The 25,526-nt window shown below is 50.3% G+C and overlaps 1 protein-coding gene across 1 annotated transcript in view; it reads right to left on the reverse strand.

Moving 5' to 3' along the window:
• Positions 1-34: 34 nt before the first annotated feature.
• Scn8a (sodium voltage-gated channel alpha subunit 8) overlaps positions 35-25,526 on the reverse strand; it is a 112,083-nt gene continuing 86,591 nt past the window's right edge. The window contains exons 20-26 of the mRNA XM_059246920.1: positions 18,958-19,080; positions 13,324-13,608; positions 11,268-11,321; positions 10,636-10,773; positions 9,634-9,738; positions 7,193-7,463; positions 35-1,666 (exon numbers count right to left, since the gene is read on the reverse strand). Coding sequence (XP_059102903.1) covers positions 519-1,666; positions 7,193-7,463; positions 9,634-9,738; positions 10,636-10,773; positions 11,268-11,321; positions 13,324-13,608; positions 18,958-19,080 — 2,124 coding nt within the window. The 3' untranslated portion in view covers positions 35-518. The remainder of the gene's footprint in view (positions 1,667-7,192; positions 7,464-9,633; positions 9,739-10,635; positions 10,774-11,267; positions 11,322-13,323; positions 13,609-18,957; positions 19,081-25,526) is intronic.

Genomic DNA, 25,526 nt, shown 5'->3' on the forward strand with positions numbered 1-25,526 from the left:
TGACATAGGCTGAATGTGTGTGTGTGTGTGTGTGTGTGTGTATGTGTGTGTGTGTGTGTGTGTGTGTGTTTCTTTTTGCTGCTTAGCTTAACTAATGTAAGAATGCAAATATTGTTTGCATGAACAAACAAACTTTTAAAGTGATGCTTTCTGCTTCTGAGAATCAACAAATGAAAAAATAAAATCCATTTGGCTGCGACGGCAGTCTGCTGGTCCCGGCAGCCGCCTCTGTTCTGTATCCTGTTAGTGTAGTCCTAAGTTGCATTGACTGAGTGTGGAACATGCAGTAACCACCTGCCCAAGCGACAGAAAATCGTGAGTCCAGGGAGCAAGGTCCTCTGCCCTCGGCAGGCCACTGCTCCAGATGCAACCGTGTCCCATGTAAGCAGACTATGTTTGGTATAGGTCTTCCGGTCCAGCGTCTCCACAGCTGCTCTGCATCCGTGAGATTCGGGAGTTTGTAAACAGGCTTTCATTTGCCAGGGCTAAGCGGGTGTAAGCTTCCCTTCTCGCTGTCTCTAACACTTGGACTCTCGGACCTCTTTTCGCCTCTTGGCTCTTTCCCTTCTTCCTTCCTCTGCCCGCTGCTGCTTCTCCTTGTCAGGTTTCGTCACGCTGTCATAGGAGGGGAGGGAGGCTGTGGACGGGGTGCTTCCCCTCTTCTCCGGGTGTGTGCCTCCATTCTCCAGCTTATTGGAGGTGATCTTTCTGCAGATAAAGCCCCGCCTAGCCAAATGTCCCCTGTAGGCACGCTGCAGGACCACCGCGGACACCTCTTCCTGCTTGCGCCGCAGAGTGGTTGTGATAGGCTCGTAAGACACTTTGGAAGGATTGGATGCCACGAACCGCTCCTCCATCTGCTGCCGCAGGATGTCCAACTCCCCACTGTCCCCTAGGACCCGCTTGGTGAAGGCGAAAAGGATGTCCAAGCAGTGGATGCGATCTCCGCTGACCATGGGCAGGTCCATGGCGATGAGCTCAATGGTGTTGGGCTTGGGCACTCGGAGAGGATGCTCTAGGGCGTCCGCGAAGTCGGCCAGCTTACAGTACTCGATGAACTGGGTGGCGTCAGGGTCAAACTTCTCCCAGATCTCGTAGAAAGTCTCAAAGTCATCCTCGCTCAGTGGATCAGCGCTCTCCTCTGTGGCTACACTAAAGTTCTCCAAGATGATGGCGATGTACATGTTCACCACGATCAGGAAGGAGATGATGATGTAGCTGACAAAGAAGAAGATGCCCACGGAGGGGTTCCCGCAGTCCCCTTTGAAGCCGCTCCCTGGGTGTTCCTTGTCCAGGCTGCAGTCAGGGGGGCGGTTCAGGATTGGCAGCAGCAGGCCGTCCCAACCAGCCGAGGTTGTGATCTGAAATAGACAGATCATGCTGTTGCCAAATGTCTCAAAGTTGAACATGTCATCAATTCCAGCCTCGTGCTTGACGTATGCGAAGTTGGACATCCCAAAGATGGAGAAGATGAACATGACCAGGAAGAGCAGAAGGCCAATGTTGAACAGGGCAGGCAATGACATCATTAAGGCAAAGAGCAGGGTGCGAATCCCTTTGGCGCCTTTGATCAGACGCAAGATGCGCCCGATGCGGGCCAATCGGATGACTCGGAACAGGGTTGGGGAAACGAAGTATTTCTCAATGATATCAGCCAGGAACATTCCTAAAGGAGGAACAGAGGATGGTTACTGAGGTCAGAGACACCCTTCCCTCCTCTTACCTGGCATTAGGAAACGCAGAAGTTCAAAGGGCATGTGAAGTGAGTGCCTTTGACTCAAGCTGAACCCTCAAACTAAAATAATCACACCTTTTAAACATATAGAAAAGTAGAGAACACCAACATAAACTATGTTCAGCAAACTTAACAGCGGCCAGCACCTAACCCTCGAGGACCCAGAAACCTCAGTGGCTCTAGTGTTGTTACAGTTTTACTATGTGTGAATTCATAAAAAGCAGGGTGTCCTCTATGGTTAGGAAATGATACAGGACTATCTTTCTAATTTATAGGTTTCAGAGGTTGATTTTTTTTTTCTTTTCCTGCAAGACTGGTCCCTCAGATGAAAATGACTTTACATTATCCCTTCCTGTGACCCACACAAAGCAGATCTGTGTTTTCCTTCTGGAAGATCCATTTATTCAGTGTGTGCACACACAGCTTTTCGAATGCTCTCTATGATGCCATGGGGTTTCTAAACTATGAACAGGGAACGAGAGGTCCCAGTTCCCCCTGAGACACACTACCCTTTGACTTCCATGTCCTAATTATTCTGCTAATGCTACACATTTTCGATGTATCTTATTCTTGGTTTGCTCCTCACCCCCCATCTCCTCACGAGGGTGTTAGCCTCAAAGATTAAAGGAGGCTGTCCAGGGTGGCCTTCCACTTGGTGCTCTGAGATTATGAGCTGGAAGGTGGAAAACAGGAACCAGTTTCGAAGCAGGTAAGGTGCAGGAGGAGTTGCATGCAGAAGTGGGAGCGAATGGACAACTGGGTGTCCTCCTGTGTCCACTCCTATGTGACCCATCTCAGGCAGACCACTTGTCTTAAAAGAGCAAGAGAGGGGACTTCAAGGAAGGCTGCAGAAGGAGGAGGAGATGCAAGGGCCAGAAGCGAGGGCTGGAGGAAGCAGGGCCGCTCTCTCCATGCAATGCTGCTCTCTGCCTTCCTCGTGCTAGGAGACAAGATGAGCAGCCACGCACACGAAGCTCTTAACTACTGAAGTGTCTCTTAGCCATAAGAATTCGTAAGTATTGTGACTTCAGCTGCAGAGAGCTCAAGAGTCTCTCATTTGAAGGTTTTAAGCCAGGAAAGAGGGGCTGGAGAAATGGTGCAGTGCTTAAAAGCCCTTGTTGTTTATGCAGAAGATGCAGGTTTGATTCCCAGCACCCATGTGGTGGCTTACAACCATTCGTAACTCCAGTTCCAGGGGATCCAACATCTTCCTCTGGCCTCTGGGGTATTGCATGCATGTTGTGTATGGCCATACATGCACACAAAATACCCACTACAAAATAATAAAATAAAATAAAATTTGGGGCTGGAGAGATGGCTTAGTGGTTAAGAGCATCCACTGCTCTTCCAGAGGACCTGGGTTCAATTCCCAGCACCTACGTGATAGCTCACAATTGTCTTCAATTTCAATTCTGGGGAATTCGACACCTTCTTCTGACCTCCTCGGATACCAGTCAAACATGTGGTGCACATATATACATGCAGGCAAAACACATAAAATAAAATAAAATAAAATAAAATAAAATAAAATAAAATAAATAAATAAAATAAAATAAAATAAAATAAAATAATAAAATAAAATAAGAAAGCCAGGAAAGAATCTCGCTTTGCAGGAAGGGAGGGAGGGTAGGGTGAGCCTGGAGAGTGGCAGGCACTCTCCTCCTCAGAAGCTGTGATCGATCTCCTGGGGCAGGTGGATCTCCTGGTGTGGGTGGATCTCCTGGTGCGGGTGGGTGCGAGGCCCTCAGCCGCCTCCTTCCCTCCCCTTTGCTTCTCAGTAATGTAAGTAAAAGAGGTAAGGCTGCAGCAGACACACACACACAGGCAGGCTGCAGCAGACACACACACACACACACAGGCAGGCTGCAGCAGACACACACACACAGGCAGGCTGCAGCAGACACACACACACAGGCAGGCTGCAGCAGACACACACACACAGGCAGGCTGCAGCAGACACACACACACACACAGGCAGGCTGCAGCAGACACACACACACACAGGCAGGCTGCAGCAGACACACACACACACACACAGGCAGGCTGCAGCAGACACACACAGGCAGGCTGCAGACACACAGGCAGGCTGCAGCAGACACACACACAGGCAGGCAGGCTGCAGCAGACACACACAGGCAGGCAGGCTGCAGACACACACAGGCAGGCAGGCTGCAGCAGACACACACAGGCAGGCAGGCTGCAGAGAGCCCACAGCACTTGACAAAGGCTTGAGGGGTGAGTGCTGTCCCCAGCAGAACCATGAAGCGGGCGCTCAGGTACTTCACAGACCAATTTATTTTAACTCCTCTTACTTAAAAAACATATTTTTAGTACATTTTATCGTGTGTGTGTGTGCAGGTGTCTGTATGTGCTTGTGTGTGTCGGTGTGTACATGATATGACACGTGACGGTCAGAGGACTCTCCTTCCCCAAGTGCGTCGTGGGGATGAAGCTCGGGTCGTCAGGCCTGCAGCAAGGGCCTTCACCCACCGAGCCCTCTCACTGGCCCTCCTTTGACTTTTAAAAGAGAATTTCTATGCTTTTCCTTTCTGAATAAATTAACAGTTGATCAAAATCTCCATATTGAAAGCCTCGGTATCCTTGTGTCAGAGGACGGCACAACCACGTGACTCGTCTGGACTTCTGTCGTCTTTAGTGTTTTGGCAAAAGTGTCCACGTATGGTAGGCAAGGGTCACACGTTTCAGAGAAGCTGGGAGCATGGATTGGCTGAGGCTGGCCTTCACTCAGAGTTAAACGCTCGCTCTCCAGCCACAGGTCTCAGGAACCTGTCTGGGCCTCAGTTCCCTTGACACTGTCAATCAACACACAGGACATCAGAATGGCCATGGCTTGCATGTTCCATTAAGATGTGAGCTACCTTTATTACTCGCACAGGGCGCTGCAGTCAAGTAGAAGAGGGCAGGGGGGGGGCTGGAGAGGGGCTCAGCATGTGAGAGCACTTGCTGCTCTTGCAGAGGACCTGGGTTTGGTACCCAGAACCCACATGGTGGCTCACAACCACTTGTAACTCCAGTTCTCGGGGATCCAACACCCTCTTCTGACCTCCACAAACACCAGGCACGTATATATAAACATAAACAAGTCTTTTTTGTCTGTTTAAGACAGGGTCTCATTATATAGTCCTGGAACTTGCCATGTAGACCAGGCTGGGCTTGAACTTACAGAGATCTGCCTGCTTCTGCCTCCCGAGTGCTGGGTTAAAGGGTATGCACCTGACGTGAGTGAGTCTTCAAAAGAGAAAAGAAAAGCCGACAGTATGGGAACCAGACTTCTTCACTGCCAGACTCCCCTGGGGTTCATCTCAGAAGGGAACAGGCACAGCGACTTTCAAAAGGGAATCTTGGTGTCCTGTCACCGCCAATAATTTAGCTTAGGGATTCTTTCCTTGGGGGAAAAATGTTCCACGACTCAGTGTTCCACATGCTAACATATTTTTGGACAAAATTGGAGGGTGGTATGGGTTAAGAGGGGCCATCGGCCTGTGGTATCCACAGTCACTAACCTAAGAAAACCAGGTGCACCCAGTGACACTCTGGGGCCAAGGCATGGACACAGCACCTGGGGTGCCTTTCAAGAGGGCAGCCTGTCCTGAGGACAGCCAGCAGGCTCGTATTTCCTTCTTCACCTGCCAGGACTTCACCCTGGCTGTGTTTTTAGGTTGAAGGAACACAAACTTTGAGGCCACCTTGACTTCTGCTTCTGCCGGGTGACTGGGTGACCGAGCTAAGTTAAGATGAGCTAGTTCTGGTGCTGCTGTAAGGTCCCAGTGAGACACTCGGGGAGGACTCTCCAGCTGCACTCGCCCACAGTGCCGGTTGGCACTGTGACCACTGCCCCCAGAGTGCAATCACTGTGAGCGTGTGCCCGTGTGTGAGTGTGAGCATGTGCGTGTGTGTGTGTGTGTGTGTGTGTGTGTGTGTGTGTGAGAGAGAGAGAGAGAGCATGTGCCCGTGCGTGTGTGTGTGTGTGTGTGTGTGTGCGCGTGTGTGTGTGTGTGTGTGTGTGTGTGTGTGTGTGTGTGTGTGTATGAAGACCACAGGTCAACCTTGGGTGTCATTTCTTAGGTGCTGTCTACCTTGTTTTTTGAGACAGGGTCTCTCACTGGCCTACAACCCACCAAGTGGGCTACACTGGCCAGCCAGTGAGCCCAAGGGATCTGTCTCTGCCTGCCCAGTGAAGGGGTTATAAGTGTGTACACCATCCCCAGAACATGGGTTCTGGGGATCAAAGCCGATCCTCATGCTTGTACAGTGGACTGACTAGTTTTATGTCAACTTGACACAAACTAGAGTTATCAGAGAGGAGGGAGCCTCAGCTGAGAAGATGTTTCCACAGGCTGCGGCTGCAGGCAAGCCTGTAGGGCATGTTCTTAATTAGTGATTGACGGGGGAGGACCCAGCCCATTGCGGGTGGGGCCATCCCTGGGCTGGTGGTCCTGGGTTCTATAAGCAAGCAGGCTGAGCAAGCCATGGGGAGCAAGCCAGTAAGCAGCGCTCCTTTGTGGCCTCCGCATGCATCAGCTTCCTCAGGCTCCTGTCCTCACTGCTTTTGATGATGAACTGTTACTTGGAGCTGTGAGTGAAATGAACCCTTTCCTCCCCAAGTCGCCTTTGGTCCTGGTGTTTCGTTGCAGTGACGGAAACCCTAATGAAGTCGGACAGTAAATCATTTTACCAGCTGCGCCATCTCCCCAGGCCACCGCCACATATAAAGAACAAGTTTCTTTTGCCTTTCCTGGTAGACTCTGAATCCCTTGAGAGCAAATCAAATTTATCCCTTGCCTCTGAGATGCAGCAGCATTTACACCCCAGAGGGCTGGGGGGTACTCAGGAGACACAGACACACACACACACACACACACACACACACACACACACACACACGACCCGCGTGATCACGTGATCTGCCCGGCAGGCCTGTGGAGACTGGGGAGTCCGCACGCACACACACACACACACACACACACACACACACACACACACACACGAGACCCGCGTGATCACGTGATCTGCCTGGCAGGCCTGTGGAGACTGGGGAGTCCACACACACACACACACACACACACACACACACACACACACACACGAGACCCGCGTGATCACGTGATCTGCCTGGCAGGCCTGTGGAGACTGGGGAGTCCACACACACACACACACACACACACACACACACACACACACACACGACCCGCATGATCACGTGATCTGCCCGGCAGGCCTGTGGAGACTGGGGAGTCCACACACACACACACACACACACACACACACACACACACACACACACGACCCGCGTGATCATGTGATCTGCCCGGCAGGCCTGTGGAGACTGGGGAGTCCGCACAGGCAGGCAGGACACATGAGGGGCACCTGCCGCCAGTCCTCCCTCCTCCCCCTCCCAGCTGGGGTCCTGCCCGTCCTCGGGCCCCGCCCACTCACCCACGATGGAGAGGATGACCACCACGAAGTCGAAGATGTTCCAGCCGATGGTGAAGTAGTAGTGCCTCAAGGCAAACATCTTGAGAACGCACTCGCAGGTGAAGAAGATGACGAAGACCAGGTTAATCCAGTAGAGGATGTTCTCCATCTGCTTGCTCTGAGTGTCCGTCTCCACCATCATGGTCACCATGTTAAGGCAGATGAGCATCATGATCACAATGTCAAAGGCTTGCTGAGTGACGAAATCAAAGACGATTCCCTGGATTTTGTTCTGCGAAGGAAAGATAGGAAAGCGTTCACGAAAAGTATCCTTGGAAACCATTAGACCCATAGAGCCGCTGCCCAGCCCTTCCTGTGCCCCTTGTCGCCTTCTCAGGGACAGTGGCTGGTGTCCCTAGTATCTGTCAGGGGCACTGACAGCCTGCATCAGGGTAGCTGGGCTCAGAGTGTCCTCAAGCACCATCCTGCTCTTCTGAGCACATGACTTCACCACACCTGGAGGCCTTCTTCCTGAATTCCTTCTTTTCTGATACAGCCTCCATCACGGTCTCCACTCACACTTCTTCACCAGCTCTCCTGATGACTTACCCATTTACCATGCCCTTCCCGAGGACCCAGCTCATCCCTCTCCATTGTTCATCTTGGCTCTGAAGCCAGAAAGCTGAGGGTCATCCTTGCCTCTCTCAGCCTCCAAACAGTCAATCGCTTTGAGGCAAGGTCTCCCTCTGTACTATAGCCTGGCCTGCAACTCAACTCTGTGGCCCATGCTGACCTGGAATTCAAAAGCAGTCCTTCTGCCTCAGCCCCAGTGTGCTGGGACCACTGGCCCAGATCTGAGTGTGTGTGTGTGTGTGTGTGTGTGTGTGTGTGTGTGTAAGTGTGCATGCATTTGTAATGTTTATAATAGTTATTTTAAAGATTTGTTTACATTTAATGTGCATGTATGGTATGTGTCCATGAGGTATCTGGAGAGGAGAATGTGGCATCGGGTCCCTGCAGTAGAGCCACAGGTGGTTGTGAGCTGCTGATAGGGGTGCTGGAACCAAACCCCGGTCCTCTGCAAGAGCAGTCCATGTTCTTAGCTGAGCCATCTCTCCAGGCCCCATGATTTTTATACTTGAATGTGCAATAAAACAGGCTTGGCTTCCAGATTCAGGGAGCTTGGGAAGCAGCCTCTCCTGTTCTCTGGATCTCCATTTCTGGCACCAGGTACAAATCCTGGACATGAAGGAAACAGTAGCACTCTCACTCTCAGAAGTTCCAGAGTGATGGTTGATTGGACTGGAGAACGCCCAGGAGATGAGTGAGGCATGTCCCGAGATGTCCGTGAGGACTAGCTAAGGGAGCGGACCTCCCGAATATGGGCAGCACCATCCCAGTGGCTGGGGTCCAGACGGCATAAAGGAGGAGCCAGCTCTCACTACATCCCCTCTCTGCTTCCTGGTCATGGGATGTAAGCGGCCCTGCTTACATCCTCCCTGCCACGTGTTTAAGGGCGTGGCAGCTGAGAAATTATTAACCAAACATTAATGCTCTTGTTATCTGAAAGATGATCTCACTATGCAGCTCAGGCCAGCCTCTACCCTGTGACACTCCTGCCTTGGTGCCACCATGCCTGGCTACCAATCCTGAACAGGGAGAGGAGGGCCACTTTCATTCATCTTTGGCAGTGTGCTACCGCACAGGAGGGCTCCCAGCCCAGGCCAAGCACAAATAAACCCGCCTCACCCCTAGTGCCCGGCTGATGACGTCTCATTGAGTTGTGGATGGGGATCCTCTAGGAGAGGATCAGCAGGCACCACCAGGCAGCCAGCCACTTCTTTCTGCTTCCTCCGCAGTGACCCTAGTGTGTTCTTTCCACCCAGATGTGCAGCCAGCCTGCCTATCGTGGCCAACTATTAGTTTAAGATGTGTTACATTTGCTTAATGATGCAAAGCTGTGTTGCACTCTTTTATGTAGCATTTGTTTAACTCTGTGAAGCTGTGTTACTTTGTCTGTCTTAAACACCTGATTGGTCTAATAAAGAGCTGAACGGTCAATAGCCAGGCAGGAGAAAGGACAGGCAGGGCTGCCAGGCAGATAGGATAAATAGGAGGAGAAATCTAGGGAAGAGAGTGAGGAGTGAGAAAAGGAGGAGAGGAGGACGCCAGGGGCCAGCCACCCAGCCACCCAGCCACGGAGTAAGAAGGAAAGAAAGAGACATAGAATAAAGAAAGGTGAAAAACCCAGAGGCAAAATGTAGTTAAAGAGAGATGGGATAATTTAAGTTAGAAAAGCTGACTAGAAACAAGCCAAGGTAAGGCGGGCATTCATAAGTAAGAATAAGTCTCCATGTATTTATTTGGGAGCTAGGTGGCGGGTCCCCAAAGAGTAACAAAAAAAAACCAAAAAACAAAAAAACAAAAACAGAAACCCAACTACACCTGCCCAGAGTACTTACCAAAGGGCGGGGGATGGGCTTCTGGGGCTTCTTGGAGCCCAGCTTCTTCATGGCGTTGTAGTACTTCTTCTGTTCCTCTGTCATGAAGATGTCCTGACCTCCAAAGTAAAGGAAGGATGAGGAAAGGAGAATTAGAATCGGCTTTGGTAGAGCGCCCACGGTCCAGAGGATGGAGAGGCTCTCCTTCCAAGGTCAGCCTGGTGGAGAGCGCTCCTGCAGGGGTCACTCCTGGGGCAACTACCCAGTGTCAGCTTGGGCGTCAGGGGTCTGCCAGGCCATGCAGTGAGACAGGACTGTCCGGCCACAGGCTCTCAGGGCAGGACGTGGAGAGCAAGGGGCCAGAAGACAGTCACACCAGGGGGAATAAAAATGTATTGTTTTGTAATCCTGGATGGCCTGGAACTATGAAGAGAGGTCTATCTGCCTGCCTCTGCCTCCTGAGCACCGGTGTTAAAGGTGTGCACCGACGTGCCCAGTGCACACCTCCCAAATACTAAAAAAAAAAAGATTTGGAGTGCAGCGAACAGGGCACTCACTTTTTATGAAATTTAACATTTGGAACTTGTGGTTCTTTCGACTCACCAGACAGACTGGATTTATAAACGAGAGTACGTCTGTCATCCAGTTTTCTCTGGAAGAACCACGACCCATGTGGGGCAAGCGAGGGAATGAACCCTGAGGGCCTTGAAATCCCATGGGGCCATGGGTGCCAGGGGTCACGTGACAAGCTCTGTCTCTCACCACAGCCCTCTGGTAGAAAGCCCCCCAGGAGTGGCCTCGGGAACGTGAGGGAGCAGGGAAACGTTTGGTAAACCACACACCACCAGATTCAGCCCCACGCCAAAGGGGTTGGCTGGGGCGCTAGCTGGACACAGCGGCCAGCGCTACCATGAGGCGGCAGTTTGAGCTTCAGAGAAAGACAGATCCTCTCTACAGACAAGGCCACAGCGCCTCTCGTCTGGGTTGACCTCTGACCACTGGCAAGGTGGGGAGGAGACCTATCTTTTTCTTCTGTTGATTGAAGTTATCAATGATGACGCCAATAAAGAGGTTGAGGGTGAAGAAGGAGCCGAAGATGATGAAGATGACGAAGTAGATGTACATGTAGATGTTGTCCTCGTACTTAGGCTGCTCGTCAGGCTGTGGAGGGACAGGGAGAGGCGCTCATGTCAGGTCCTGGCTGGGGGGGGGGGCGGAGGCGGGGGTGGGGGGGGGAGTCATCAGGGGGCCGACTCCAACACGCCAAGGCTACGGGCCCTGCTCTCCCTTCCTGCGGCTGACAAACTGGGGGTGGAGGCCTCGTTGTCTCTGCTCCCCGGGTCCACCTGTCCTTCAAGGGCACTGTCACTTCCAGGGATCAGGAACAGGGATGTGAGGGGGAGGGAGGGCTGCTTCTACCCTTTCACTCAGGGCAGGCCTAAGGGCAGTCGCCGCCGCCGCCAGGGTCAAGTGAACAGCAGGAACAGCCATGCAGAGCCAGTGTGCGAGGAGGAAAAGGATCTACGGTCAACATGACAAGCAGTCAGTGTCCGGAGAGACACTTCAGGTCCTCCACTCGTCCCTTGACGGGTCTACCATGCAGTCCTTTCTGTCCCTCAAGCCGGTCACAGTTCACCACCCGTGTCCTTCCTTACCTTCCGGGAATCTACAGCTGCGTACATGATGTCCATCCAGCCTTTGAAGGTCGCCTGGGAAACAGAGTCAGTCATTAGACTGTGCCTGTTAGGGAGTGGTCGGGAGTCAAGGCCGGGTCTTAACGGCCAGGCTTAGGTTTGGCAAGAATACGGGATGGGAGGTTAGGCAGGTGCAGTGTATGTGGACACAGGATTCGCTTTATCGAGGAAGATTCTAAGGAGGCTTTGAGATTCCCCGAAAACATCACCAAATCGACCTAGACAGCGCTGACTGGACTGACGTTTGCCTACAGGGCCTGAGGGCGGAGCCCACAGTGACACTGGGGACTGTCCACTGGAGTAGTTGGACTGCCACTAAGGAGCCACCCTTTCACAGGGAATTCAATAAGCAAGGGTCTAAAATTCTCACAGTTGCATTAAGCAGACAGACCTACAGGCTTGGAACTCCTCCTCACTAAGACACCATGCAGCCCTGCGACTGACTTCTTCCCAGGCAGCCCTCTCTCCTTCAGCCTGCTAGAGCTGGCATGACGCAGAAAACATACAGTCAGCTTAACAATCTCCAGCCTTGCTATGCTCGACCGGATTCCAGGCGTTGGGGTCCTCCTTACTCACCGGGTGACCTCCAAGCACAGGCCTGTGCACACTCGAGTGAACACTTGCACTGGCTGCTGGCTGCTGGCTGCACACTGGCTCTCTGGGGCCGCTCCGATTCCAGTCAGAAGCCCAACCTATTTCTTCTTTAATTAATTAGCTAACTATTTTGTGGTGCTGGGGATTGAACTTAGGGCCTTGTCCATGTTAGGCAAGGGCTCTACCCTTCTGTTACAGCTTAAACCCAAGGAGCCCCAACTTCTGCTTTTGTTTTTTTTTAATTTATTTTTATTTTATGTGCATTGGTGTTTTTGCCATGGGTCCCCTGGAACTGGAGTTACAGACAGTTGTGAGCTGCCATGTGGGTGCTGGGAATTGAACCCGGGTCCTCTGGAAGAGTAGTCAGTGCTATCAACCACTGAGCCATCTCTCCAGCCCCCAAGCCCCAACTTCTTAAACTGTGACAGGACAGCAAAGGCACCATCATGGGACAGGAATGCAGAGCATCCCACTAAGTCCCCTCTACTGCATCGAACAGTGAGTGCTTCCCATGGTTAGCTGGGCTGGGAGCTTTGCCTGCACTATTACGTTTAATACTAACAACAACTGAATGATATAGGCATGGTAATAACAGAAACAAAATCACGGAATAACAATTACCTTAATTAACTTGGTGCTAAGCAATGTGCTGAGATATTTTTTAATCACAAATTCTCTTAACAACTAGGCAAGGTATTATTATCTAGATTCACCAAAGGGTCAGAGAAGTTCAGCGATGTGTCTCGTTACATATCCAGTACACATTAGTGTGCCAGCTCCACACCTGCCTGAGGCCAAGCCCCACCAGCTCTCCCTGCAGCACACTGTCTCATCCAACCAATGTTCCAAGCATTGCTGACAGGGCAAGAAAGCTAGGGACAGGGACGGCAGAACACCACACCGACGCCCAGCCACGTCTGGGGCTGAGCTGCAGGGCTTCCTACTCTATCAGACTGGCCTCTGAATTCATCATCTCCCCTTTAACTGCACACTCCGCCTCGGGGAGAGACGGTCCGTCTAACACAGTGGTTCTCAACCTTCCTGACGCTGAGACCCTTAAAGACAGTTCCTCATGTTGTGGTGACCCCCAACCACAAAATTATTCCATTGCTACTTCACAACTGTAATTTTACTACTGGTAAATAACTGATCTGAGACCCCATGGGGGTCGAGACCCACATGCTGAGAACCACTGCTCTAGCCCCTTTTCCCGCTGCAGCATTTCTATGTGCTGCTCAGCAGATTCTCCCGAGTGAGATCAGGGAAGCCAGGGGAAAGGTATGTCCCTGAAACCGACTTGGGGAAGGCATGTTATCAAGAGCCCCGGAGACTGAGCCTGACTCTGGGAGCAACATTGAGAAGGAATCTAACAGGGTCTCTGCTGGCAGCCCGCCTGCCCCAGGTCTGTGGCAGTCACACTCACCACCTGCAGAAGGGCCAGGTACCCTGCCCCCACGTTGTCAAAGTTGATCTTCACATTCTTCCACCTGATCTCCGTGTTGTTACCCTCCATGAGCTTTTCACAGTCAGTTTTATTGTTGACGATTTCAATTTCAAACCGGATTTCAGAAGTCTCATTAAAGCAGTAGTGGTACTTTCCCGCGAACAGGTTAACTCCCATGATGCTGAAAATCAGCCAGAAGATGAGACACACCAGCAGCACATTCATGATGGAGGGGATGGCGCCCACCAAGGCATTCACCACCACCTGCATTGGAAGGGGGAGGCTGCTGAGTGCTGGCAGGAAGTGGAAAGGCACACATTCTTTTGGTTTCCAGAAGGGGAATGATATTTCTGTGGCTTTTCTGGCAAGAAAACACTATTGTTTTTGCAACTGGCGTTAACTGGACAGGTCCACAGGCAGGACCCCAGATGTCTAAGTCTCTGTACTATATTTGAGTGAACTTTAATAAGTTGTGTTTGACTTCAGTTTATACAAATTCCCCTGCTCAAGCTGACTGATTTTTTTCTAAGCACCAACCTGGGACCAGAAAAATGATTTCTTAGTCCAGTCTCTCTCCTTTTCAACTGACCAAATACACCCCTCAGGGAGATCTGAGCAATTGCAAGCTCATGAGAAGCCTTTCAACAGACATTCCCCCTCTGAAAAACAAGCCACGATTATTCAGAGTCAGAGTGCCGCCCTCTGGGTCAGCACCGTACGGAGTCTTACAACTATGCAAGGCAGTTATCTCTTTCAGGCAACAGCTGAGCATGCAGATTTTGCAGGCTCAAGGAAGAAGAAAAAGCTATATTCCCTCTACCAAACGGTTAGATAAATCAGAGCAGACGTGAGTCTCCCTCAAGGTTCTTTGCTGCTCTGCTGCTGCCTTCTCACGCCTCTCTCGGTCCAGGCCTCAACTCATTCTTCACAGTTTTAGAAATCAAAATGGCTTAAAGCTTTCTGGAGGGTTTTGGGTTAGATCACTGCTTTTGAAACTAAAAAGACTGGCATACTGTTAAAAAATTAGTAAGTAAAGCTCAGGAATTAAGTTAGAAAAACAAAGAGCCTTTAGGAGCGGAAGTTTCTTGGGTTTTGCATTATGCCGGAGGCAGCCAGGGGACACCTCCCATTGCATCAGTTTCTGCCTCAGAGCTTACGAAGTAAACATTGGAGGTTGTGGGGCAACAATGCCTTGAACAGAGCTGCTGAGGCCAGAAAGGCTGTCTCGACAGCTTCTACTGCAGACTGTACTCATCGGAAGACATGGCCGAGAAGACATCTGCTCTGCCCCAGGCTGAAAATAGCTGGCGCCTCTTTTCCTTCTAGAGTATTCATTTTGTGATTCTCCAATTCATATATGAAGGTGTTTAGACTGGAAGGCAGTTGTTTCTTAATTCTTAGACCAAGAAATCTCTTATAGACCAGATAGTCGGCACTACAAATGTCTAGTCCTTCAAGCAAGGGCACCCAGAATTCTTTACTCTGGAGATTCTCCATGCTATTCTGTGCACTTATTAAAAGTGCTGGATAATCCGATGTGACTTTTACCTACTCATTCTATAGTTTTCACCTTTTGGTGGGAGCACCAAAAAGCCATGAAATGTGGAAAGGAACAGGAAAAAGGGGATGATCCACAAATGAACAGTTGCTTCAAACAGTAGGAGCAGATTTCGTGAAGTTGCACTAACTCACGCATGTGGTAGCATCGTCACAATGGAGCTCGGGCGCACCACGGTGTGGGGCAGAGAGCTGCCCCAGGGGTGGAAGCCTGGAGATGACGGATTTTCACGGCAAGCCAGCCTGTTGTCTGCTCTGTGAATCCTTCCCACTACAGGGTGTTGCCCAGCTCCTGTCAACCTCAGTCTGTGCTGGTCTACAAAGGTGTCCATATGTTACAGTGAACTATGAGCCAGGGAGAACTAGCTAACCAGGGGGTGATCTCTCTGAACCTTTGTTTTCACAAGTCTGCGGCTAATCTGAGCCTCACTGTTCACAGGATACAAAAATCCTGTAAAATAAGAGGTATCTGTAAAATGTACTTTTCCCTCAGTGCTGGGACCTGAACCGAGGCCTCACACAGGCTGGGCAAGGGCTTTTCCTCTAAGCATAGTCTCGGTCTCTGCAGTGAAGTTTTATTTTATTTTTATTTTTTTATTTTTTGGTTTTCCAGGCAGGGTTTCTCTGTGTAGTTTTGGTACCTGTCCTAGAACTCACTTTGTAGACCAGGCTGGCCTCGAACTCATGGTGATCTGCCGCCTGGCTCTGCCTCCCGAGTGCTGGGATTAAAGGCGTGTGCCACAAGTGCCTGGCATAGTTTTATTTATTAATCACAACTACTGGAAAACTCCTCACCTTAGTTTTACAAATAAAACAGTAAACAGGTTTGGTGGAATGTACTCCTGGCTTCTGTCTGCTGTGGACACTGGACACTGAGTACTAAGCTGTGGAGCAGAATGAACTGTGCTCCCGAAGGACTGTCACAGTGGTGTCCTCAACAGCCACAGGGCAAGAACCCAGGCTCCCCCTCTCCTGGAAAGTACCCTCCTAATGACAATGTTCTCACTTGATACACTGCATGATACACTGCATTGCTCCCTCTGCTCTCTGGGTATGTCTCATTGCCCTAATCATGATGAAATCTATCACCGGTAGAAGCCAGATTTCTACAGCTTAGACACAGAACTCAAGGGTGGGTTCTAGACACCTGTAGGACAGCTACATTTTTCGAAGGCAGCTTATACTTGGTGATTGATACAAACGTAACTTAGTTGATGAGAAAACTCCACTGGATGTTAATGCTGACATTTTTACCATCCCCAGACTGCCCAGGACACTACTCTTGCTCATAAAACTACAACGTCTGTGAGATAGCTTTGAGCATCTGGCAGAGGGAACATGGCTTTAATGACAACTATGTACCAACAACAGAGATGCATGCATGTTTCACAGCGGAAAACGCCCTCGGAGTTAACAGCAAGGTCGGAAGGGTACTATGGAGGAGAGAAAGGCAAGGGGCGACTGTCCCTTTGCCAACAGCAGGACTGTTGCAATTTCTGGTCTTTGGTTTGAGGAAGGAGAGGAGACTGACGTGAGTACCCCAGGACAGCTAGGGTGACATTCCCCTTTCAAGTGAAGGGCAGAGCCTAGGACCGGAGCAGCACAGTGACAGTGGAGCCCATCTGCATGGATGACGGCCAGTGTGTTACGGTTTCTTAGCTGAGTTTTAGGTGGCATCTTGCAAATGCTGGCATGTTGAGGAAGCCAAGCTACCGAATGAAAACATACACCCCATGGAAAACCATACTTGAATAAACACAGGTACTGCTGGGTACCTTGCTGTACATGTAGCTGGCACCTTCTTGCAGATACTCTTCCTGAGAAGGGCTGACAAGCCTCAGGGCAGGAATGGACCTCTGAGCTCTCTCCGCTTGCCCAAGAGGCCAGTTAGTACTGCTGGCTGACTGGCACTGACTGAGCATGGTATCTCTTCCCCCTTCCCCCACATTAAGGACTATTGCTCCAACTTGCATCTTTGGGCTCTCAGTGGCTCTTACCTATATCACCTTAACCAAAACCAGCTAGGTAGTTAAAAATCAAACTCCCTTTGAGCTGATCATTCTGGACTTTGGGCTTCTTATCTACTTGGGAATTGCAAGTCCAAGTTTTGGGGGGAATGGCAAATAAGAGAGAGGCAAGGGAAGGTCGGGAAGGAGCAAGTGGGGAAGGGGAGGTCACCGGAAGGATTCCTGCATCTGGAACTCAAACCACTTTCTCTGAGCAAATGCCTCCAGCTGGTCCCTGACGACTGCTTTTGACACAGTGACAGGAATGAACAACCAGATGGAGAGAGTTCCTAGTGCCAGCTGGGCATGCTGGGGGCAGTCTGTAGGTAATGGCGACCTCCTTTAGGAGGCCCAGGGCCCTTGTTAGGGACTCAGTTCAGGTCTAAGTGCTGTAATCGATGCCTTTGAAGGAATGGTCGTAGCTGCGCCTGTCCAGAGGTTTTCCGCCACCAGGTGGACTATTAACTCCAGAAATACTCCGGCTTATTCTCTCTTATGAAAAACGTGGGCAGGCGGGGGAGCAGAGACAGGCATCTTAGTCCTGCTTCTCACACCGTGGCCATTTCCACCATCGACTGAAGCAGCACACGGTAGGAACTGTGTCTGGCTTACCCACATGCTGAGACCTCTCTTACTCGTGGGAGAAAGACTTAGAATTCCTCTTTAATTAGAATAAATTTACTGTCCTGGAACTGCCCTTCCTGCAGAAGGCTTCCGGAGGGCTACTGAAGGCTCACGTTTAGTAAGCAGACACTGTGACTGTGCTATAGAATAAATTAGAGGCAGACAGCATTTGTTTAATATGCTAAAATAATAAAATTCCTCAGACCCTGCAAGAGTTTCACCTTCCTGTACAGCTGTGAGTAGCTTTGTGGACTAGTGGCTAGGGTCACAGATGACGAATGGGCACAGCGGCACTGTCCTGGTCTCTAGCTTTGCCCGTCAGTCTTACGTTATGTGGAACACTGCAACTGCTCCATTTCCATGCCTACGCTCTGATATTTGCACCTTTAAAAACATCCTCTGGTTTGCTCTCCTGCAAGTATTCAATGTCTAAAGTGAAGTGAGCTTTCTTGGGCCCCGTAAGTATAACTGGCCCCTCTGATTAGCACAGGGCAACTATCACCACCGAACTGGCTGTTCCACGTGGTTTTCCAGAAAACAACTTTTTAGCGTGTGTGCACACATCTGCGCACGCTAACAATCATTAAAACCAAAAGAGACAAGAAAGGGCGTCAAAAGAGAAGGCCTTGTTTCTAATATGGCAGGTGACAACCCCTTGTGTTGTCTGGACTTGGGGAGTGTATCATCCAAGTAGGAATAGAGAGGGGTCTCAAGAAATTCCAGAACTAGCTGATGTGCACGGTCTGCTGTTCTGATGGAGTGAGACAGGGACCACAGAGCGTGGGCGGAGGGTAGGGGTGAGGAGAAAGCTTCGCCATCAGACAGAGGCTGCCAGTCCTTATGGGACTGGGCTGAGAACAACAAGGTGCAATAAGAGGAATCAGAACAGAAAGAAAAGCATCTCTTCTCCCGGGATCACGCCGAATTCCGCTCCGTCCCCAGTTCCAAGCCTGCCACCCTGTCTTCAAGTCCCTTCTTGGCTGCTTCCTCAGTGACCTCAAGGCCACAGGCCCCATCCGGCTGCTGCCCCTACCCAGCATTCTGCCTGCCTTCAACCTCTGCTTTTCAGTGGGTCTCTGGGTTAGAATTCCCCTTCTTTGCACCTGGTGATTCTCCCTATAAACCCAACAGCCCAGAAAGCCGCCCCAAGTGCTACAGGTAAGCCAGGCCAGATGAGAGGAGCCAGTGTTAACGTGTTCTGCAGAGGCACAGTGTTGGGGGCGGGGCCGATAGTCATGTGATGAGGCAGCTTTAATGCAACTCCCCTGCACACGGGGGCAGGTGTGAGGGGGAAAGTGGAGAGTCCAATCAGCGGCTGCATCACAGAGTTTGTATTGGAATGACCTTCCCACCATGTGATCAGTTCTAGCATGCTTTAACAGTTTCCATTGGCATGCAGAAGGATCGGCTGCTCTTAATAGCTTACCCTCATCCCTTCAAATCGTGATAAGGCTCTTAAGGGTCTCAAAGCTCTTAGGGTCCTAAGGGACTTTATGGCACCTAGTTCCGAGTAGCCCAGGGCATTAGCTATAAGGCTGACTAAAGAGACCTACACGGAGACAGAAGAGAAAAAAGAAAAAAAAAAAAAGAAAGAAAAGAAAAGAGAAGAGAGGTTCCAGAGTGTTAGAATAAACCCCTAGCACTGATTTAACAGACAGGGGCCCCCGCAGAGGAAGTGGGTGACACCGGCTGCCTACTTCAGCCTACTTCAACTTGACTCAAACCTGGAAGGAAAGGCGGATGAGAGAGGCAGAAGAGAAACAGGGGGGGAGAGGGTGAGGGGCAGGCGGCAGGACACACGCAGTTGGAAAGGGAAGAGGCCCAGGGGAGGAGGAGGAGGAGGAGGAGGAGGAGGAGGAGGAGGAGGAGGAGGAGGAGGAGGTCCCATTGAAGGAGCCTGAAGGGACGACAAGAGCCTTACCCTCGCCCTTCACAGTCTGCAGCTCCCAGAAGTTCCCATTAAATTAAGCCAGACAAACTTAATGGTACCTATGGAAAAGAATACAGATAAATGCACACACTCCACACCAGCTGCCCCTCCTCAGCTCAGCCACCATGGAATTTCCGACAGGGACAGGCTCTCTTATCCTGGTTGACAAGAAACTGTTTTGAGAACTGGATGAGCCACTACATTAACAAAGGAAGCATGGTCAGTAAGTTCCACAGGTGACTGTCTTTCCCAGGAGCCTCCTTGGTGGGATTCTGGCCCTGTTGAGAGCTATTTACACAATCCCCTCTCTTGCTCTTAACTATAACCTCCATCTTTTAAGCCCAACTATCACCCTTCATGGCCACAGGACCCTTCGTGGCCAAAGGGTCCTTTGTGGTCATAGGAACCAAATCCATAGTGGCGATTTGCCTTCTTTCCTTCCGGAACAGCTCCAAATGTACGGGCCTCTGCCAGTTCCAAGACAGTCTTTGATTATTCTCCTCCTTAAAATAATAACTAGGAGAATTCTTGGGGAGAGGGTCATTCCCCTGTCAGTAGTAGCTCTGGGGCTAGGATGAGAGGCACACTGCTAACCTGAGGCAGTGCTCGGTCTACCTGGGCAGGCTATGGAGACCTATCTCTGGCACGCAGGTGACGTGGCCGTATTTCAACACATCATCAATGTCTGAACCACCCAGAGCTGAACTGCTGACATCCTGGCGTGAAGACCGTAGGCCTAGACTCAGGTCAACACCTCCCTGTTTCCAAGAGCAAACTTACCTTGCTCCTATTACCAGGATGACTCTCAAAATTGGATACTAGCCACACCTAGAGGGCCTGGGCTTGACCTGAGCAAGATAGGGGCCTCCTCAGGGGCACTGAACATACCCTCACCCAATCACATCTGAGAATGTCTGAGCCTGGGGTTTCCTTAGCAGCCTTTTTCTCCTGTCATGGCCTAGTGTATCTCTGCATGACTCTGGGATGGGCTAAGATATCCCCTCTACTGGAGTGGGAGCTGTAAGTCTACTTTGATTAATGTCTCAAAGCCAGAGCCAGTGAGAAAAGAGAAAAAAAATCTACAACTTAGTTTCATCTGCTGCTTTTGGTCTCTTCCTTAGCTTGTCTTCATTCTGTGTCTCCAAAGAACGCATTTGTGCACACACACAGATACCTCTTTCTGCATGGTTTGGAACTGGAGATTAGACCCAAGCCTCGTGTATGCTAGGCAAGTGTTTTATTACTGAGCTACATACATAAACATTTAAAAAACAACTTTTTTTTTTTTTTTTTTTTTTTGATACAGGGTTTCTCTGTGTGGCCCTGGCTGTCCTGGAACCCAATCTACAGACCAGGCTGGTCTTGAATTCACAAAGATCTGCCTGACTCTGCCTCTCGAGTGCTGGGATTTAAAGGCCATCGATCCTGGCTATAATTTTTTTTAAATAAGAAGACATTTTATAATTCAGTACCAGGATTAGTGAGGACAGAGGCAGAATGAAAGAACAGGAAGTAGGCTTAAAGGATTCAACTTTAAAATGGGTGCAAGCGCACGTGTGCACGTACTCATAACCCCTCAGCTTTGGTGTCGTCTACGGAGTCGAGCCCTAGATAGTGTTCAAAGCTGGAGGAAGGAGGCGCAGCCCCGCTAGGGGCTCCGTGTTCCGTGAAGGTGGTGCAAGGTTGATCTTCACTCAGTCAAGGGCCTCCAACCCTGATCCACAACACAGCAGCCAACCTATCAGTTTCTTTTTATTTATAACAATTAATACAAATTTATATAGAGCTGTCTCTTGGCTACTATGGCCAGGACAAGACAACTATTCTCTTTAATTTACAAAAAGACTGATTTTCTTTTTAAATTATGTGTTTGCCTGTGTGTGGGTGCATGCATGTGAGGCTGGTGTCTTGTCATTCCCCTGGGACGGGAGTCACATGGGTGATGGAGATTAAACTCGGGTCCTCTACAAGAGCAGGCAGCACTTTTTATTGCTGACTCACTTCTCCAACCTGCAAGCCAACTTTAAGCCCAAGTAGTCTAGAACTGCCTGACTGTTAGCTGGTCTTAAAGGGGACATCTGAAGGCAAGCTACCCCATTTCAACTCAAAAGGCCTCTGCGCCAGCGTCACCTTGTGAAGCTTTGGCAGGTGACAGATGTCTAGAGACCCCACGCCAGGCAGAGAGACTCCAGCTCTGGAGGATGGGGACTTTAGGAAGAGCACTACAGTGGGAGGGAGGGTGGAGGAGGTACAGAGGCCACTGAAGAGGCTGATCGAAAGCCGCTGAGAGGTGATCTGCTCAGCTGCTCAACTGAGCCAAGATCTACAAGGCAAGATCAGCAAGGGTCTCCTCTGGACTGTTCCTCAGCTGATGGCTCTCTCGGTCTCCGGGGTCTCCAGGTTAAACTCCTACAGGACATAATCAGAACATCTGTTCAAGTGTACAAAGGAATCGAACCTAAAAAAGAAAGAAAGCAAGAAAAAAGCAGCAGCGATGAAGAGACAAAACGAGGCCATGCAGGCACAGAAGGACGCGAACACTGGACGGCGTCTCCAAAGGCCTTTCCACGGAGAGGATGTCTTCAGTAGGCCAAGGTCAGTCTGAGGTTCCCACTCCTGAACAGATGTGCTAGCTAACCCCTGACAGCAACGGGAAAACGTTCCCTGGAGAAAGATGATAAATTCCTTTTACAGGGCATGTAAGCCGACGTAGACAAAGACCTGAAAAAATAACACACGACTCTTTGGGAATTCGCATGGCTTACTAATAAAGAGAACTCTCTAAGCTGTTGTCCGGACTCTCCTCCTGGCTCTATAAAAGCAGAACTTACAGTGGCTTTGAGAGACAACGAGGAAAATGGGTCTCTCTCAGGGCAACAGGCCTGGAGATAGTAACTGGCTCGGACATGAAGTCATCAGTGGGTGAGATGGGAGAGTGTTGCAGATACGGTGCTAAGTTAGGACCTGGAATTTACAGCTGCAAGCTCCACAATGTCCACAGAATGAGACACATTCCTCAGTGGACAGCAACACTCTTGGCAGGTCTAGTTATCTGGGTGCCAATCGATGCCTTACTTTCCATCCACATTTTTTTCCCCCGAGACAAGGTTTCACTGTCTAACAGCCCTGGCTGTCCTGGATCTCGCTCTGTAGACCAGGCTGGTTTCCAACTCAGAGATCCACCTGCCTCTGCCTCCTGAGTGCTAGGATTATCCATCCACAATTTAAAAGTGACCATCTCCACCATCACTGGGTAGGGTATCCCTACACAGCAGGCCGTGGCTCTGGGTGTGTGTTTCATCTTCTTAGGCTCTGAGAGAGAAGGAACTGGGTTTGATATTCTTTATATTCTCTACAACATGGAGCAGGCTTTGCCCATCATGGATATTCAATAAACATTGGACAAATGAATAAATGGACAGAGGGAAGAGGACAAAAGAGTGTGGTTCCTATGAGAGCCCCGTTCTCACAGTCGGGTTACCTTGGTCTAGAGCTAGGTTTGAGTTCCTGTGGAAGCTGGTATAAGCTCTCCAGGCCTGGGACCATCTCTGCTTGTCCTCCTGGCACTCCTTATAAACTAAGGCAATTCAAAACAGAACACAGCATTCAACTCATGCTGATTATAGTCTTCAGAGCCAATGTGAACAGTCCAGCAATTCCAAAAGCTAGAGGAACTGATGGGTTATAGTCAATTAGCATATGCCTTTTTTGTTTGCTTTTTGTTTTTTGAGACAGGGTTTCTCTATGTAGCTTTGGAGCCTTTCCTGGAACTTGTTCTGTAGGCCAGGCTGGCCTCGAACTCACAGAGATCCGCCTGGCTCTGCCTCCCGAGTGCTGGGATTAAAGGCGTGCGCCACCACCGCCCAGCTTGCGTATGCCTATCTCATTGCTTTGCCTTCTTTCTGCCTAATATGAGAAGAAAACCCTTGATACACAAGTGACGATCTGTAGGTGAACGTGCCTAGCAGCACACTTGGGTACAGGGGTGTGTGGCGTGACATACCTGACCACATCCTCGGATCTGGGATTGCTCAGCCCAAAGAGGAACTGGTGGTTCAAGTTGGGGTTTGGAGGAAAGGGAAACTTGGCTCCACATCACAGTTCTTGGGCAGCTAGAGCAGGTCGTGGACCTGTCCATCTGAGTCCTCAGTGAGCCCAAGAGAGGAAGGGCTCTGTGGGCATCTTCCCGAATCCAGGTGCCCTGGGAAGTTACTATGCGTTTCCCCTTCTCTAGGAGGAGAGCCGGCCTAGTCTCTGGTACCATTCTATATTCTTCCGCACAAGCTGGAATCCACAGCTGCTTAGGTGTCCAGATCTTCTAACTGCAAGGACCCGCCTACTTTCCTGGGGCCATGCCTATTTGCTTACTTTAAGGTTGCAGGCTGGCCTCTTCACTTTATTTACATATCTTCTCAAAGGCTGCTCTTGGTTGTCAACTTGACTACATCTGGAATCAGCAAAAAACCCCAAAATGGAGGGGCACACTTGTGAGGGATTTCTGCTTAATTTGAAGTAGGGAGATTCACTTCTAATCCAGATCTTTGAGGCAGGAAGACCCACCTCTAATCTGGACCACACCTTCTTCTGGAAGTCTAGATAAGGACATGAAAGAAGGAAGCTTTGCTCTTGGCCTGTTTGCTCTCACCTGGCTGGCAAGTCCATACCTTTATTGGCATTGGAGCCTACTACTGGTTGCTGTGGGATGGTCTGTTTGTCAAGTGTGTTGCTAATTAGCCAATAAATAAAACACTGATTGGCCGTTGGCTAGGCAGGAAGTATAGGCGGGGCAAGGAGGAGAATAAAGCTGGGAAGTGGAAGGCTGAGTCAGAGAGACACTGCCAGCCGCCACGATGACAAACAGCATGGGAAGATACCGGTAAGCCACGAGCCATGTGGCAAGGTATAGATTAATGGAAATGGATTAATTTGAGCTGTAGTTAGCAAGAAGCCTGCCACGGCCATACAGTTTGAAAGCAACATAAGTCTCTGTGTTTACTTGGTCGGGTCTGAGAGGCTGTGGGACTGGCGGGTAACAGAGATTTGTCCTGACTGTGGGCCAGGCAGGAAAACTCAAGCTACAACTGGTACTCTGGAATATACTTAAGACCAGCTGAGACATCCAGCCTCTTGGACTGAACAATGACTGGGTTCTTGGACCTTCTGTTCATAGGCAGCCACTGTTGGATTAGCTGGACCACAGCCTGTTGGTCATTCTACTAAATCCCCTTTCTGTATATAGAGATTGGGGCTGTAAGTCCTGTCCCCTAGAGAACCCTGAACAAGACAGCCGGCCTCCTGACGCAGATGATGGCCACACTGATAGCTCTCACAGTCGTCACTAACCTGGGAAGGGGATGCATTTATGAAGCCAAAGTCATCGCTGTGGAAGAGTCCTGGGCTCCTGCTACACGAGTTAAAAAGATTTCCTAGCTGATCTGCCCTAGGTCCCAGAGGTATTCCACAGGCAGTTTGCTACACGGCCCACCCAGTCTCCAGCCCCCAGCCCCTCCATCTTTCCAGCCCTTCTCAGCCCCCAGGGAAATTCGCCACAGCTCTGGTCCTGTGATTCTCACGCACTCTTTCTGTAAATGCTGCAAGAGAAACATTTTAGCTGTTACAGAAAGAGGAAGACAGTCATGGTTAGTGAGGTGGGGGAGCAAGTACTGGCACAGTGAGAAATTGCCAACGATGCCACTGCCTCCAACCTGAAAACAACATGGCAGCTCACGGTCGTGAAGCCTTGGACAGGGTCAGTCAGCCTGGAGGGGAAAGTTTTCATTTGGTGATCACAACAGAAATGGCAACACCACAGGCCTTCTTCCCAGGAGGAGTGCTTGACGGGCACTTCTGGGAAATATCCATGGGCATGGACATGAGTGACAGACCGTGCCCCATCCCTGCATCCCACCTCATCCCCACACCCTCCCTTGTCCCCACACCTCACCTCATTCCCACACCATACCACACCTCATCCCTACACCTCACCACATCCCCATATCCCAACTCATCCCTGCATCTCACCTCATCCCCACATCCCACCTTATCCGCACACCATACCACACCTC

Source organism: Peromyscus eremicus, chromosome 20 (genome assembly GCF_949786415.1).
Source record: "Peromyscus eremicus chromosome 20, PerEre_H2_v1, whole genome shotgun sequence".
Taxonomy (NCBI): domain Eukaryota; kingdom Metazoa; phylum Chordata; class Mammalia; order Rodentia; family Cricetidae; genus Peromyscus; species Peromyscus eremicus.